At 43.4% G+C, this 13,346-nt stretch overlaps 1 protein-coding gene across 1 annotated transcript; it reads left to right on the plus strand.

Moving 5' to 3' along the window:
- The first annotated feature begins 1,019 nt into the window (after positions 1–1,019).
- TMEM41B (transmembrane protein 41B) lies at positions 1,020–10,609 on the plus strand. The gene is made up of 7 exons (XM_054275874.1): positions 1,020–1,278; positions 3,017–3,134; positions 4,111–4,239; positions 5,827–5,920; positions 6,761–6,865; positions 8,644–8,782; positions 9,260–10,609. The coding sequence occupies exons 1-7, from the start codon at positions 1,191–1,193 to the stop codon at positions 9,427–9,429; spliced, it is 843 nt and encodes a 280-aa protein (XP_054131849.1). The 5' UTR covers positions 1,020–1,190; the 3' UTR covers positions 9,430–10,609.
- Positions 10,610–13,346: the final 2,737 nt, after the last annotated feature.

Raw genomic sequence — 13,346 nt, forward strand, 5'->3', positions numbered from 1 at the left:
CACTGCTCCAGCGCCAGAGGCGCCGAGGGGCTCCTGCCTCCCGCTCCCTGAGGGGAGATCCCGCTCCCTGAGGGGCGATCCCGCTCCGTGAGGGGCGATCCCGCTCCCTGAGGAGAGATCCCGCTCCCTGAGGGGACATCCCGCTCCGTGAGGGGACATCCCGCTCCCTGAGGGGACATCCCGCTCCGTGAGGAGAGATCCCGCTCCGTGAGGAGAGATCCCGCTCCGTGAGGGGACATCCCGCTCCCTTGGCTGGTGTAAAGCCATTATCGAGGGAAAAGGGGCTCGCAGACGGGCTGTCTCCCGCTGCCCTGTGGCACGATCGGCGCTGCAGTGTGTCCAGGGAAGGGAAACGAAGCTGGGGAAGGGTCTAGAGCGCAAGTCCTGTGGGGAGCGGCTGAGGGAGGTGGGAGCCTGGAAAAAGGAGGCTCAGGCGGGACCTATGGCTCTGCAATTCCCGGGAAAGGAGGGTGGGGTTCTTCTTCCCGGCAACCAGCGACAGGACAAGAGAACACAGCCTGTAGAACTTCTCCTCGTGTGCCAGGGGAGGTTCAGGTTGGACATCGGGAGGAATTTCTCCACAGAAGAGGTGATTAGACACTGGAACAACTGCCCAGGGACGTGGTGGAGTCACCATCCCTGCAGGTGTTCAAGGAACCACTGGACGTGGCACTCAGTGCCATGGTCTAGTTAACACGGCGGTGCTCGGTCACAGGGCGGACACGATGATCTCAGAGGCCTTTCCCAACCAAATTCCTGGGCTTTATGTGATTTCTCTGCAGCCGGGAGAAATCTCCCGCCGCCTCGCACCGTATTTACCACTAGTGAGCGCACTCCCGTTACCGTACATACCCACACGGGTACGCCCAAAACCCGGCGTTACCGTATTTACCGCCACTAACCCGCTGCCGCATTTCAAGGACGTGGAGCCCCACACGTGCTCCCGCACACCACAGCAAAGCCATAATGCCCCGAGAAAAGCGCATGCGCCGTGAGGCGCCGGGGGCGGGCGCGCGGCCGCGACCCGGTGGGGTGAGGAGAGGAGGAGCGGCCGGTCCCGCCTCCTCCTTCTCCTCCTCCTGCCCGCGGCTCCCGGTGCTGTCGGTCCCGCCTCCTGCTCCCCGCGGCTCCCGGTGCCGCCGAGGCCTGCCCCGGCCCTGACTCGCCGGGCCGCGGGGCGCCGCAGAGCCATGGCGCAGCGAAGGGTGGCGGAGCGCGGGCCTTGCCAGGCGGCGGCGGCGGCGGAGAGCGCCAGGCACCAGCGGCAGCTTCTGGAAGGTGCCGGGGGCTCGGGGCGGCGGGAGCGGGGGTGACCTCGCCCTGGCATCGGACGGTGCCCGGTACGGGTGTCGGTGCCCGGGCCGGTGCCCGGTGCGGCTGTCGGTGCCTCTCGGCGCCTCGGGCACCGGCCCCGTCCCGCGCGGGCACTGGGGCGGCCGGGCCGGGCCGGGCCCTCACGGTGCGTGTGGGGTGAGGCGGCTCCCGCCCCTCGGCGGCCGAAACGGGGCAGCGAGCCCTTTCCCTTTTCCTTGCGTGAGGGAAGACGCGTGCTTCCATGTCTGTATGTATATATTTGTGTGTGTGTGTTGGTGTTATTCCACTACCGGCACGCCTGGAGTACAGAGAGTGGAAGTGGCAGAAAGCGCAGTGGGCTGAGTTTTCCTTTCTTGCCCTATGAATTGCTTATTTGTTTATTTATCTGTAATTGATTTTGCTCCTTGGAGGAGGGGTTGCGAGAATAAGCCCGGTGACAGTGCAGTGGAACAGGTTGCCTCTGTGTGGAAGTCTCCTGTTCCTTGGGATGACCCTGAGCTGGGAGGTTGCACTCGCTGACCACTGTGGTCCCTTCCAGCCTGACAGCCCTGTGATTCCGTGCTTGCAATTGCTTTGTGGATGCTGCTTTTGGCCTCGGCTGACCCGGCGCACACCTGTGGGGTCGCACTGACCTTAAGCTTAAAAAACCTCCCAGCCGATAAAATTGCCAGCTCGCCCAGCGGGCTCCGTGGGTTTCGTCATCCAGTCGCTGCATTTCACAACAGTGAGGAGTCAGCGTGACCCACTTGAGGGCTGTGTGTTGGCATTGTAGTTGTGCCAGCGGCATCTGCGAGGGAAAACACAGCCTCGGCTCTTGGAGTGTTCCCCAGGTGACCCTGGGTGTGAAGCTGGGTGAGCCTCCAAGTGCCTGAGGAGAGAGTGGTTTAGTACAGAACACAGCCCAGTATGGATACAGAGAGTATTTAGCATGGTGTTCATTTCAGTTCGTATTCTTTGTGTGTGTAGTTGCATTTGTGTTAATGAATGTCTTGCACTTATGACGTCATTTTGATAAAAATCTAAAATACAGAAGAGGCCTAAAATGTCATTGTGTCACTTACTGTACTCCCATTGCTTCCACTACACTAGAACTTAAAGGCTAATAAGCACTTATGTATATATATACACATGAGTGTAAAATATGTGTAATTCCCAAGCTAGCACTTTATATCATAGGCTAGCATGTGTGTGTTTATGTAGGTTTCCTCCTAATGAGTGTGTCTCACCCAACTGGCTGTATCTGGTAGTCTTTCATTACAGGGGAAAAAAAAACCCCAAAACTTGTTAATGAGCAGGTTTTAAAGTTACATTGTACATCCTGGAAATTTAACTTCAAGTTGAATCTCTAGTTAATTAGACTGGCAGAAGATTTCTGGCAAAAAGGAAAACATTTGTATGGCTTACGTTGTTCAACTCTGTTTTTTCTCTTTACAAATGTATTTATTAATTGAGGGTTAAATTATTATGGATCATAGAAGGTGACTTCTGTGGAATGTTTGCCAGCATAAAAACTTCAAAGTTGTTTGAAAGCTTTCAGGGAATGTGAGCAATGTGTGTTATGAAAGCATTGGTTGAGAGATGTCTACAGAGAGTTTACTGTAATATTCCCTTAAAGGATAAGTTTGAAATCTGTTGTAAGTTGTGAGACATTGCTTTGCTGTTGCTGGGGTTTTTTCTAACTTTGTTTCATGTTTAATTTCAGGGAAAGCCCTTGCAGAAGGTGGTTCAGCTCGGACATCACTTCTTATTTTAGTGTCCATCTTCTTATCAGCTGCTTTCCTTATGTTCCTGGTATATAAAAATTTCCCACAACTTAGTGAGTAAGTATGTTATGAAAGTTTAATTCATCAGTTTATTTGATTTTCAGTGTCAGACTGTAGAGGAGCCTGCATGGGGAATTGACATAAACTCAGAGAATTGTTCTTGATCTGAGGTTTCTGTTGCACAGTGGAGATCCCATGTTCTGAGGTGTTACCCCTGGTACATTATCAGTGGGGATTGACTCTTCTTGGCCACCTTCAGCTGAGAGCAGAGTGTGTTTGGTTCGGGCTGAGTTCACCTGAAACTTCCTTGTGCCTTGGTGAAACTGGAGGCTGTCACCAAAAGGGGAAATCCTTCCCTCCTAGCTGAACTTTGCCTTCTCTTTTTCTCCTTGTTGCAGCCAGTGCTTGTGTTGGGATGGCAGGTTCAGCCTGCTTGTCTGACAGCTTTCTTTTCCACTTTCACTAGTTAAATTTCTGTCTGATGAACTTGCTCAGCAAGGTCAGTTTGCAAGGGCCCATCCCTAAGGCTGATACAGAGGGAGCAAAGACACTCAAGTGTGCTGCCCAGGTTGCACCAGATTAAGGTGTGACATGAGATTTTGCCCTTAGAACGTTTATTTGTTTGTGAGGTGAAGTTCTGCCACTCCTGCTGCACTTCAGCTGTTCTGAGGCAGCTGCAGTTGGTTTTGGCTGAAGTTTTGCTGCTTTCACGTGCCAAGGGTTGCCTTGCGCAATTTTTTCTTCTTCATCAGTACCTGGTAAGAAAAAAAAAACCTAGAAAAGAAGCACATTACTGTACTGAATAAAAAACCCAGCTTGCAAATACCTAAAATTGGGGATTTTCTAATATAAACCACACTGTAAATATTAGGTGTTCATCTGAGAACATTATTACAACAATAATCATGGTTTGTTTGCTGAAGCTGTAATTCAGTGTTGTAGTGTATCTAATTATCTCTGTGTTCAGTAAGTAATTGTAATACACTGTTTGATTATATTTCCATCATTCCTGCTTTTTTTTTTTCCTCCTCAGAGAAGAAAGAGAATGTATAAAGGTTCCCAGAGATATGGATGATGCAAAGGCCTTGGGAAAAGTCTTGTCCAAATACAAGGACACATTTTATGTTCAAGTGTTAGTGGCTTATTTTGCCACATATGTTTTGTATCCTTTTTCTGGTGTAAAGGGCAGTTCTGATGGAGTCATGCTGCTTTGAAAATGAAAAATACAACTTGATAAATTATTGGTCATGGATGAAGTTTAACATACCTAGGAGTGTGTCTACAAAGAGACAAAAATATTTTAAACTCTTGGAAATTTATAAACTTTTCTCTGTGCATTAGGCTTGGTCTTACTTTAATGTTACTATAACCTTTAAAATAAAGTAAATTTTGAGATAGAAATTACTGTTTGCTCTAAAAGAAAACTGAGACTACTGCTTTACTCTTCCTTAAGACATTCAAAGGCATTTCCACAAAAGGGTAATGTATAGAGTATTTAGCAATATTTCTGAAGGAAAATATTTTGAGCCATCTTTCATCCCTCCACTGCCCAAATTCACAAAACCAAATCTGTTTTCTTTTAGAGAAGCAAATTTCTGAAGTACTTTCTGACCAAGGAGACACAATTGTGTTGACTTCTTTTTCCTGAGTGCTGAATATATTAATTAATCATTAAGCACACTCTGAACTGGAACACTTAACTAAAGGTTAAGAACTTTAAAGCTGTACAAGAGGTTTGTGTCACAGTTTTAATGCAGGAGCCTTTTGTAACTCAGGAGAGTCAGCACTGAATGTGCCATTAGTAATTATCCTTCAGCTCATTCTTTCAGAGTATTCCACAAAAAGTATTTAATATTTCCCAAATTATAGATCTAGGAAGAAAATGAAAATGTTAGTTTATATATTAACAAGGAGTAGAATACAGTGGCTCTGTATTGAGCTGCTCTAGCAGTTCTAGCTGTGGTGACCTTTACTGTCTCAGCAGCAGGCTGTGCTCAGTTTCCAGGCATGGGTAACTGAACCTTGACACAGCTTAGCAAAAGCTGTTCTGGCTGGAATGCACTCAGGAAAATCATTGGGCTTTTTAATATTTCAGTCAGTTCACCTTGCGTAAAATAGCGTACAGGGTTTTCTTGCTTTATAACGTTTCTATCCAAAGTGGGCAATACATCACAGTCTCAAGTATGCCTAGCAAGCCTTAAGTCCAACAACCTGCTTGCTTATGCTGCAGAAACCTAATTTTTGCCTTTTAAAACATTTCTGACTGAAATTAGTGATCAGCTATTGTAGTTGGTGACTCCCCCAAGCCTGTTTGTAAGGAAGGAATAGCTGCCTTCATCCATTTCAGTCTTCCATGAAACCTGTGCCTATGGGCTCAGACAGGCCTGTGAGCTTCCCAGGGAGAGTGTCTGGAACTGCACATCTCCAGTCAACAGGGTAAAATCAGAGTAAGTGTTTCCTGGAGGTCACAGTAAATCCTCTGGGGCAGTTGTAGCCCAGACAAAGAAAAATGCAGTCAGCTTTTGTTACTTGGTCACTTATTCTTTGTATGTGTAGTGATGGATCTGCACCTTGCTGCTCTTGCTTGAGTTCTTGTGCTACTCTACAAGAGGTTTGTTGAAGTAAGGATCTTGAGAGGCCCTGCCTGTTTATGCTTTTTCTGATTGTAGAATGTATCCTGACTGCTTACAAAACTAAGCAGCATGTAGCTTTTTAGAAATGTGTTTTTCCTTAACTAAGATACATCCAGCTTGCAAACATTTGCTATTCCTGGGTCTATATTCCTCAGTATCCTGTCAGGGTTTCTTTATCCCTTCCCACTGGCCTTATTTCTTGTTTGTTTGGTAAGTATGGCAAGTAGTTCATGAGGGCATGTATTTCTATCTGTTTGGAATACAGCCATGCACCTGAGCAGTTTGCTGCTGGAAATGATCAGTCTGAGACTGGCATACACTTCAGTTTTTGATAACTATTGAGTTCTTACTCAGCTCTGCTGCAGGGGTGGCATTACACAAAAATTCACTGTAGCACTGGGTGGTGATCCACACCACTGAGCTGTTCCTCCAGGTTTGCTTTATAATGAAGACATTGGAGTGTCAATCACGCAGAGTTTCCCATACTCGAAATTTGTTTAGCATCTGCCAAAACCCAGTTGTAATTTCACTACACAATTACTGTGGTTTTCTTGTCACACTGCAAAATACATCTGTTTTTTAACTGGATTAAATATGCAAGAAGCTTAGTTTAAGATTTGAAATGTATGTTATCAACAAGCTTTAAAATATGTCATGGGCAAAGGATGCAATGATAGCGAGCCTTAAGTATTGAGAAGGTAGGGAGGACCCTGTTCAGTTTTCATGTTTGAATGTGTTTAATGGCATTGTGCTTCTTATTTGCAAAGCTTTCACTGTTCAAAGTCTTAAAACTGCAGAAGCACTCAGTATTAACTGATAAGTAATCAATGTTGTCTGCTTTGAGTGTTGAGATTGATTGAAATGCCTTGGAAATAAACTGTCTTGGGTCAACAGCATTCTTAGGGAGTGAGTCCATACTGCTGGAGAGCCCTAATGGAGGGCTGCATGGGCACCTGCTCTAGGCAGGCAGGGTAGTTAATACAGACACAAGGCTGACATTGAGTAGAGTTTCTGCTCATTTTTTGTCTGTTTTTTTTTTTTTTTTTCCAGTGCTCAGGACTTGGGGCTTCATTCTGCTACATGCTGTCATACCTAGTGGGGCGTCCCGTTGTGTACAGATATTTAACAGAAAAAGCAGTCAAATGGTCAGAACAGGTAAGGTTTCTAGAGGTGCTGGAACTTATTGTACAAAATGTGCCATGGAGTAGTGTGGAAAACTGGGAGGTCTTGTGCTCGTGTATGCAGTTATACAGAAGGGATTCTGGAGCATTCCTGATTTTAGGGTATTTCCCATGAGAAAGTTGTTCTTACCTAGAAAGTGTTTGCAGCTGATCACCCCCCTGGTTTATCTAGTGTCAACAGGAAATCTCTCCAGTTTCAGGTCATTTCAAGTAATTGCTCTCTAAGCATTAGCACTAATGAAAGCTGGGTTTGTGTTTTTGTGTTGGAGGAACCTGTAGCTGGATGTCTGCTTGAAAAACCTTAATTTGAACATGTTATTGTAGTTGGAGCATTTAGAAATTTTTCTTAGAGTATCTGGTTACATTAGTTTCAGCAGATCTTGATTGTGAGTTGAGGTGAACCTAAAGGTCTTGCAGTACAGAAATACAGTGTGAGCTGTACTTGACCTTATCTGTCTTTAATTGATACTCTGAAACATTTGAACAAATTTTTTTATTGCAAGTATGAAGCACATGTACTCTGTTCAAGATTTTTTTTTAATCACATAAAAATGCTTCAAGCTTGTTCCTCATTGAATAAGATATGGAGGTGTGTCTGGCACAATTGACCTTGTTAGATTTTACAGCAGCACTTTGACTCTTGACCCTAGTAAATCTTAACATTGCACTATAATCTTGAGGCTATTCTGAGTAGCACATGGTTACTGTTGCTGTTAGTGGAACTGAATATGTGATTTAAAATTGCATGTGCAGCTCATATCTCAGTGTTTCCAGGTTAATTGGACTGTGTCATGCTTATCATGCTGGCATATTGAGGTTAAGGCATTTTATATACAGCATTAGTCAACATGTAAATATTGTCCTTTATTAAGGTTTAAAAAACCCACGGTGCTCCTGATTTTGATGTTACGGTAAAATCTAAATTTGACTAAAGCTGAAAAACGGGGTTGTGACTGGGATGAGCTGCCATGTGAGAGTTCAGGTGGAATTGCAATCAGACCAGGTTTGTTTTCAACTGGCTGAGGCTTAAGCTGAGTGCAGGTGTGCCAGGCTAGGCCAGAATTGTGGATGCTCAGCTGTCCTTGCAGCTTGGCTGCAGTTGCACTTGCTGTCTGAAAGGGCTGAGATGGGCTGAAGGAGAGGGGCTTGCTTTGTTGTAGCATTGGTGTGAGGAGCTGGGCTAGACCTGAGCACATCGTTAGGACTGTAAATGAAGTTGGGGCTGTTGTTGCTCCTGGGTGAGGATTCATGCTGGGCACTGTGACCTCTGGCTTTGGAGCTGTGCTGGAGCAGCCACCTCATGGAGTTCAGAGCTGTGACTGGCTGAGTTTCCAGCTGAGGAATGTCGCTGTGTTTCAGGCTCGATCGCAAGTTAGGACAGAACGGCTTGAGGAACAAACTTCATTGCTTGAGGAGTGGGGTGGCAGGCTGGCAGTGCTGGCTGGGCTGTGGCCCTGCCTGTGACTGCTTTGCTGCCTGAGCTGGCTGAGTCAGTCAGACACATCGCTGCTCTGCCACACACTGCTATTCCCATGATCTGATGTATTTAACAGGCTGATCTCAGTGTGTTTAACAGGTGACTCACTGGGCTCTCTTCCCCACATCACACATTTTTAACTGATTTTTATGTTTGCAACATGTAAATGTCTACCAAATATAGGGGAAAAAACTCTTGAAACCTCTATGGTTGTGTATTTTCAAGGCAGAGATTTTTTTAACCAAAGTTTTGTTTGTTTGGTTTTGTTTTGGCAGGTTGAACGACATAGAGAACATCTGATTAACTACATAATATTTTTGAGAATAACACCTTTCCTCCCCAACTGGTTTATCAATATCACATCTCCTGTAATCAACGTGCCATTGAAAGTGTTTTTCATTGGCACTTTCCTAGGTAAGAATTGTGGCTAGTGAGCCACAGTTTGGGGTGGCCAGAAGAAGAGGCATACACTATAGCTGTTTTAATTTTTAATTTTATCGTGCTTTTTGGTATGTTTTTGCACATACTTTTTAATCTGATTAGGAAACAATCCAGTATTTTTCCTTTATGAACTTTATGAAAAAGTTTATTATTTTTCCTTTATGAAAAGTCAGTTTGTAAAGAGACAGCTTGAAATCTGGAGAATCTAAAGAGCAGAGATTATTTCCTTAGTCTCCTGTATTTGAGTTTGCATTAAAAATACTAAGAATGGCTTAAAACAAATTTTTTGGATAAAGGTTTTTTGTCTTTGAATTCTGTATTTGCAGCCCCCTTTTAATAAAAAAGTACAAGACAACAAAATCTCAACGTTCTGGTATTAAAATTGGGATGACTAATTTGGAAGTGTTTTTTACCCTAACAAGCTATTTTTTCATCCTTTCCTTGCTCCAGGTGTAGCACCACCATCTTTTGTAGCCATTAAGGCAGGAACAACGCTGTACCAGCTTACAACAGCAGGGGAAGCTGTTTCCTGGAACTCTGTTTTTGTCCTCATGATTCTAGCCATCCTCTCCATCCTACCAGCTCTGTTCCAGAAGAAGCTGAAACAGAAGTTTCAATAAGGATCAAACTGGACCAGAATTTCCCATACTTCATCTCAGGATCAGCACTTCTGATATTTGTATATTTGCTTTTCTATTGGATCTTAAGCAATTCTAGGGGAGGCTTGTGATTGATAAGAATGTCTTTAAATGAACACATGGCCTTAGAGTGAAGGAGATGTGTTCAGAAATGTACTGCATATAGTTTTGTAACCAAACACCAGTGTTTTACTTTGGGATGGTGTGTGTGTGGCCCTCAGGGTGAGGGAACTGAGAACATAGATGAAACATTTTGCTCTGGTTATATGCAGAGCAAAAACTGTGATGTAGACATAAACTACAGGTGATGCTCTCTAACACTTGCAGGAAAACCCCCTGAACAATTCAGCCCAACTTGGTAACATCCTCTGTAGGCTTGCATGTCATCTGCTCTGAGAGCATTTCTCACTAACAATATTCCCCTTCTTTTTAGCCTTGGGGAGTTTCCAAATAATGTAACGGTGCTCACTCAGAAACAAGGGTTCTCTGCAGTACTTTAACTACAATGTTATTCTCGTCCTGGTTGTTTACTTCTATTTATTAGTGCTGTATGCAATTAAATACTTGAACCTACATCTGCTTTACTTACTGGATTAACAAAGGCAAAGTGTCACTTCATTCCCTCTTGGTCCCTGTAAAGTTTTATTCTGGGAGCAGATACAGGAAGGGAGGGAGCAGCTTAGAATTCATATCTTGGCTAGCTGATGATTTTTAAGCTCTAATTTTCATTTTTTAATATTGATTGTTTTGCCAATATTTCACTTGCATAGATTTATCCTGCCAACTTAAGGAAGTGATGGTATGATTATATAAAACTTGCAGTTTTCAAGTGATTTAAAACCACTTAAGCAGTGTAATGTTACCATTTCTCAAGCAATATGTAAAGAGTATAAAATTTCTCATTGCAGCTTGATTAGCTACAAGAAATGTCAGGTACACAAAGTGGTGCAGTTCCTATTCAGACAGCTGATCCCAAATAATGTTCAGAGCACCACGGAACAGCAGGCTCTTGTGTCAGTGTATATAAATGGGGGTTCCACTGTCTGCCAAGGCAGTGAGCAGCCATGCCTCACCTCCAGTAGCAGTGTGTGTGTGCTGTCAGTAAGGTACAGGTACCTCCCCCTGTGCTTCCAGCTGTGCTTGTTGGTTGTGTTGCCAGTGGAGCCCCACCAGCCAAGGCCCTGGGCAGTGAGGAGCTGGGCAGCACGTGGCTGTTTTATCCTGCTGAAACCAGGATAAAACCAGTGCTGCTCACGTGCTTGGAGCTGATGCCCCTGCAGTGCCTTGCTGGCAGGCACTCAGCACATCAGCATGGTCTCCAGTTCCAGGGTTTTTGTCTGTGTCCTCTGTTAACTCGTGATCATATCATAGATCTTTGACATGTAAGAGAACAGTTCATGAATGTGATAATGTAAAAGGTACTGACTGGTTCATTTTTGTAACATAATGTTCATTGACTGCTTCGTCTCATCACAGTATTACTTGTAAATATATAGTAAATATTATTGATACACCATTTGTCTTTTATTTAAATCCAGGCTGCACAGTAAATGCTATTTTTTACATAAGTATATAAAGGAATTTATATCAGTTCTGTTTGCAAGTTTATTGTAAGATCATTCAGCTCCAGCAATTCTTTTGTTATTTAGAATTTACTCTAAAAGTGTACTTTGGCATTGAAAACTGATCAATGATTACTTTTATTGCTGCCATTCTAATCTCCAGAGCTCCTCCACCCAGGAGATTTGCTCCATAGTAAACCTGGATGTGAATTGAACCATGTGAGCAAGTGTCCCCTGGATTACTGAGTGTGAAGCTGCTGTGGATTTACAGCTCCTTTTCTGCAGAGGTAACATCTCATGCAGATGAACTCTCAGAATAAATTACCTACCACTTATTTTACAGTGGCTTTTCTCAAAGTCTGTCTCAATTCCTGGTCAGTTACAGAAGCTGCTGTAACATCCCTCCCATGCCAGTGTTTTGGTGGAACCTTGTTGCTAAAGCAGGAGCTGAACTCTCTTTCAATCTGATGTGACTTGTGCTATCACTTGACATTTTCACTGGGTTCTGTGTCACTATGGAGATGGGATCAGGCTTGGTTACTGCTGTATTTCAGCCACAAGACCAGCCTCCCATCACAATAACTAAAAGCCTTAAGACCTTAAAAAGGTTCAAAATAGGGTTCTTTACTTTTGCAAAACTTCAAGATTTTTTTAACCCATCCCTTCTGTGTTTATCTTCAGCTGCCAGCAGCCTGAGGTGCTTCCCTATCCCATGAGGACTTGTGAGCATTGTGCAGAGTAAGGCAGGCCTTGTGGAAAGCAAAAAGAGCACTGTGCTGTGGGTACTGTTCTAGCCTACTCTTTCCTTTAGGGAATCCAGCAAGTGATCCAAGAGATAGCCATAACATTTTGACACAAAAACAGTGGCTACCATGAAACAAACCAGGACATCAGAAAGATGTAGCTTTGTTTTTTAATTGCAAGGGATTTTTGAGCTGTTAGGTGACCTGGTTATCTTTTGGAAGCTTTTTTGTGATACCTGCATGACATCATTACTAAGTGTCTCTTGCCATTTGATAATAAAGCTGTTATATAAAATCTGAAGCACTGTATTTTTTATTATAATGAAGCATTCTGAACTTCCCACTAAGCTGAATTTTTTATTAACCTGTTTTAAAGGGCTGAGTTCTTCTTAAATGGGATTTTTAATGATTGATTAAAAATTAAACTGAGCTGATTACTTCTGTAGATGAGACTAATTCTGTTTCTACCTTTATTTCAAAATAAATAGGTAAATTTGACTTCCTTTTATTTCTGAAATTAATTTCTCACATACAGCAGTAATTTTTAAAAGTTTTTCTGATTTGTACTGGAAGGCAACTGGGTCTAACTTCTGTCTCTTCAAATACATCTATTTTCACAAAGTGCCCTTTTTTTTCATTAATCCCTTGTGGAAAACCCTGGTGCCAAAGTTACTGCAGCTTCATTCACCTTCCCTTAATATTCTGTCAAGGCCACTTAATGGAATGCTTTTTCTTCTTTGTATAGTAAACTTGCTGAAAGGTAAGACAAAAGAAGTAAAAGTCAAAAATTAGAAGCTTTTGTTAGTGACTGATGCTGTTATGCAAAGTCAAAAGATATCTTTTGTTTTTAGGCAGCTGAAGATTTTGTGTATTTCTGAGAATTTCTGTCATGTGGAGTTTGGGAGCCCTGTAGTTGAGTATGGCAGTGCTAAGGGGGAAATGGAAAAGGGTTTTGATGGGAAAGCAGGATCCAGAACAACTTTTTCAAATTTCCAACAAAGAGCAGTAAATACTCTTGACTATTTTATGACCAATTGATGTCTTTCAATGACAGAATCTATAACTCTCAGCTGGTGGCTTTATAGCTCCAGGTCACCCAAACTGAAAGAAGTTACAGCCTTTTAGTACTGGCAATTAATATAAATAATGGCATCATACATTCACTAACATACCATAACTCCCCTTCCAGTTCTTAAAAATGCTCCACCTAGTGTGGTAATTCCCATTTCCTTGTTTTATAGTGCACAAGGAAGAATCTGGGTCTGGATGATGAGAGCTCAGTTAGTGACTGGTGTATATGTGAGAAGCTCATAAAAGCTCCTTTCTGTAGATGGTCTTGCAAACACAGAGGATCCTGCTCCTGTGCAGCTGTGGGAATTTAGAGGTTCCTAGACTCTCAAGAGGGCTGGGAATGCTTCAGTGGGAAATAGCTTTTAAAATTCTGCTTCAGAATTGAGATCTAATGTTACACTCATAACTCCTGATTTTTCTTTTACAACCTTGCCCTGAGGAGTTGTATGTAAAACCTGGAATTTGCAGTGTTAACTGTACTTGGAAGAATTCCATGTCATGGAGAAGTATTTTGAGCAGATCA

Source organism: Melozone crissalis, unplaced genomic scaffold (genome assembly GCF_028551555.1).
Source record: "Melozone crissalis strain CALT ecotype California unplaced genomic scaffold, PUWL_Pcris_2 ptg000018l_1, whole genome shotgun sequence".
Taxonomy (NCBI): Eukaryota; Metazoa; Chordata; class Aves; order Passeriformes; family Passerellidae; genus Melozone; species Melozone crissalis.

Coding starts and splice junctions, on each gene's coding strand:
- TMEM41B (XM_054275874.1), top strand. CDS start 1,191: ATGGCGCAGCGAAGGGTGGCGGAGCGCGGGCCTTGCCAGGCGGCGGCG. Junction 1,279..3,016: donor CCAGCGGCAGCTTCTGGAAG/GTGCCGGGGGCT, acceptor GTTTAATTTCAG/GGAAAGCCCTTGCAGAAGGT. Junction 4,240..5,826: donor TATTTTGCCACATATGTTTT/GTATCCTTTTTC, acceptor AGATACATCCAG/CTTGCAAACATTTGCTATTC.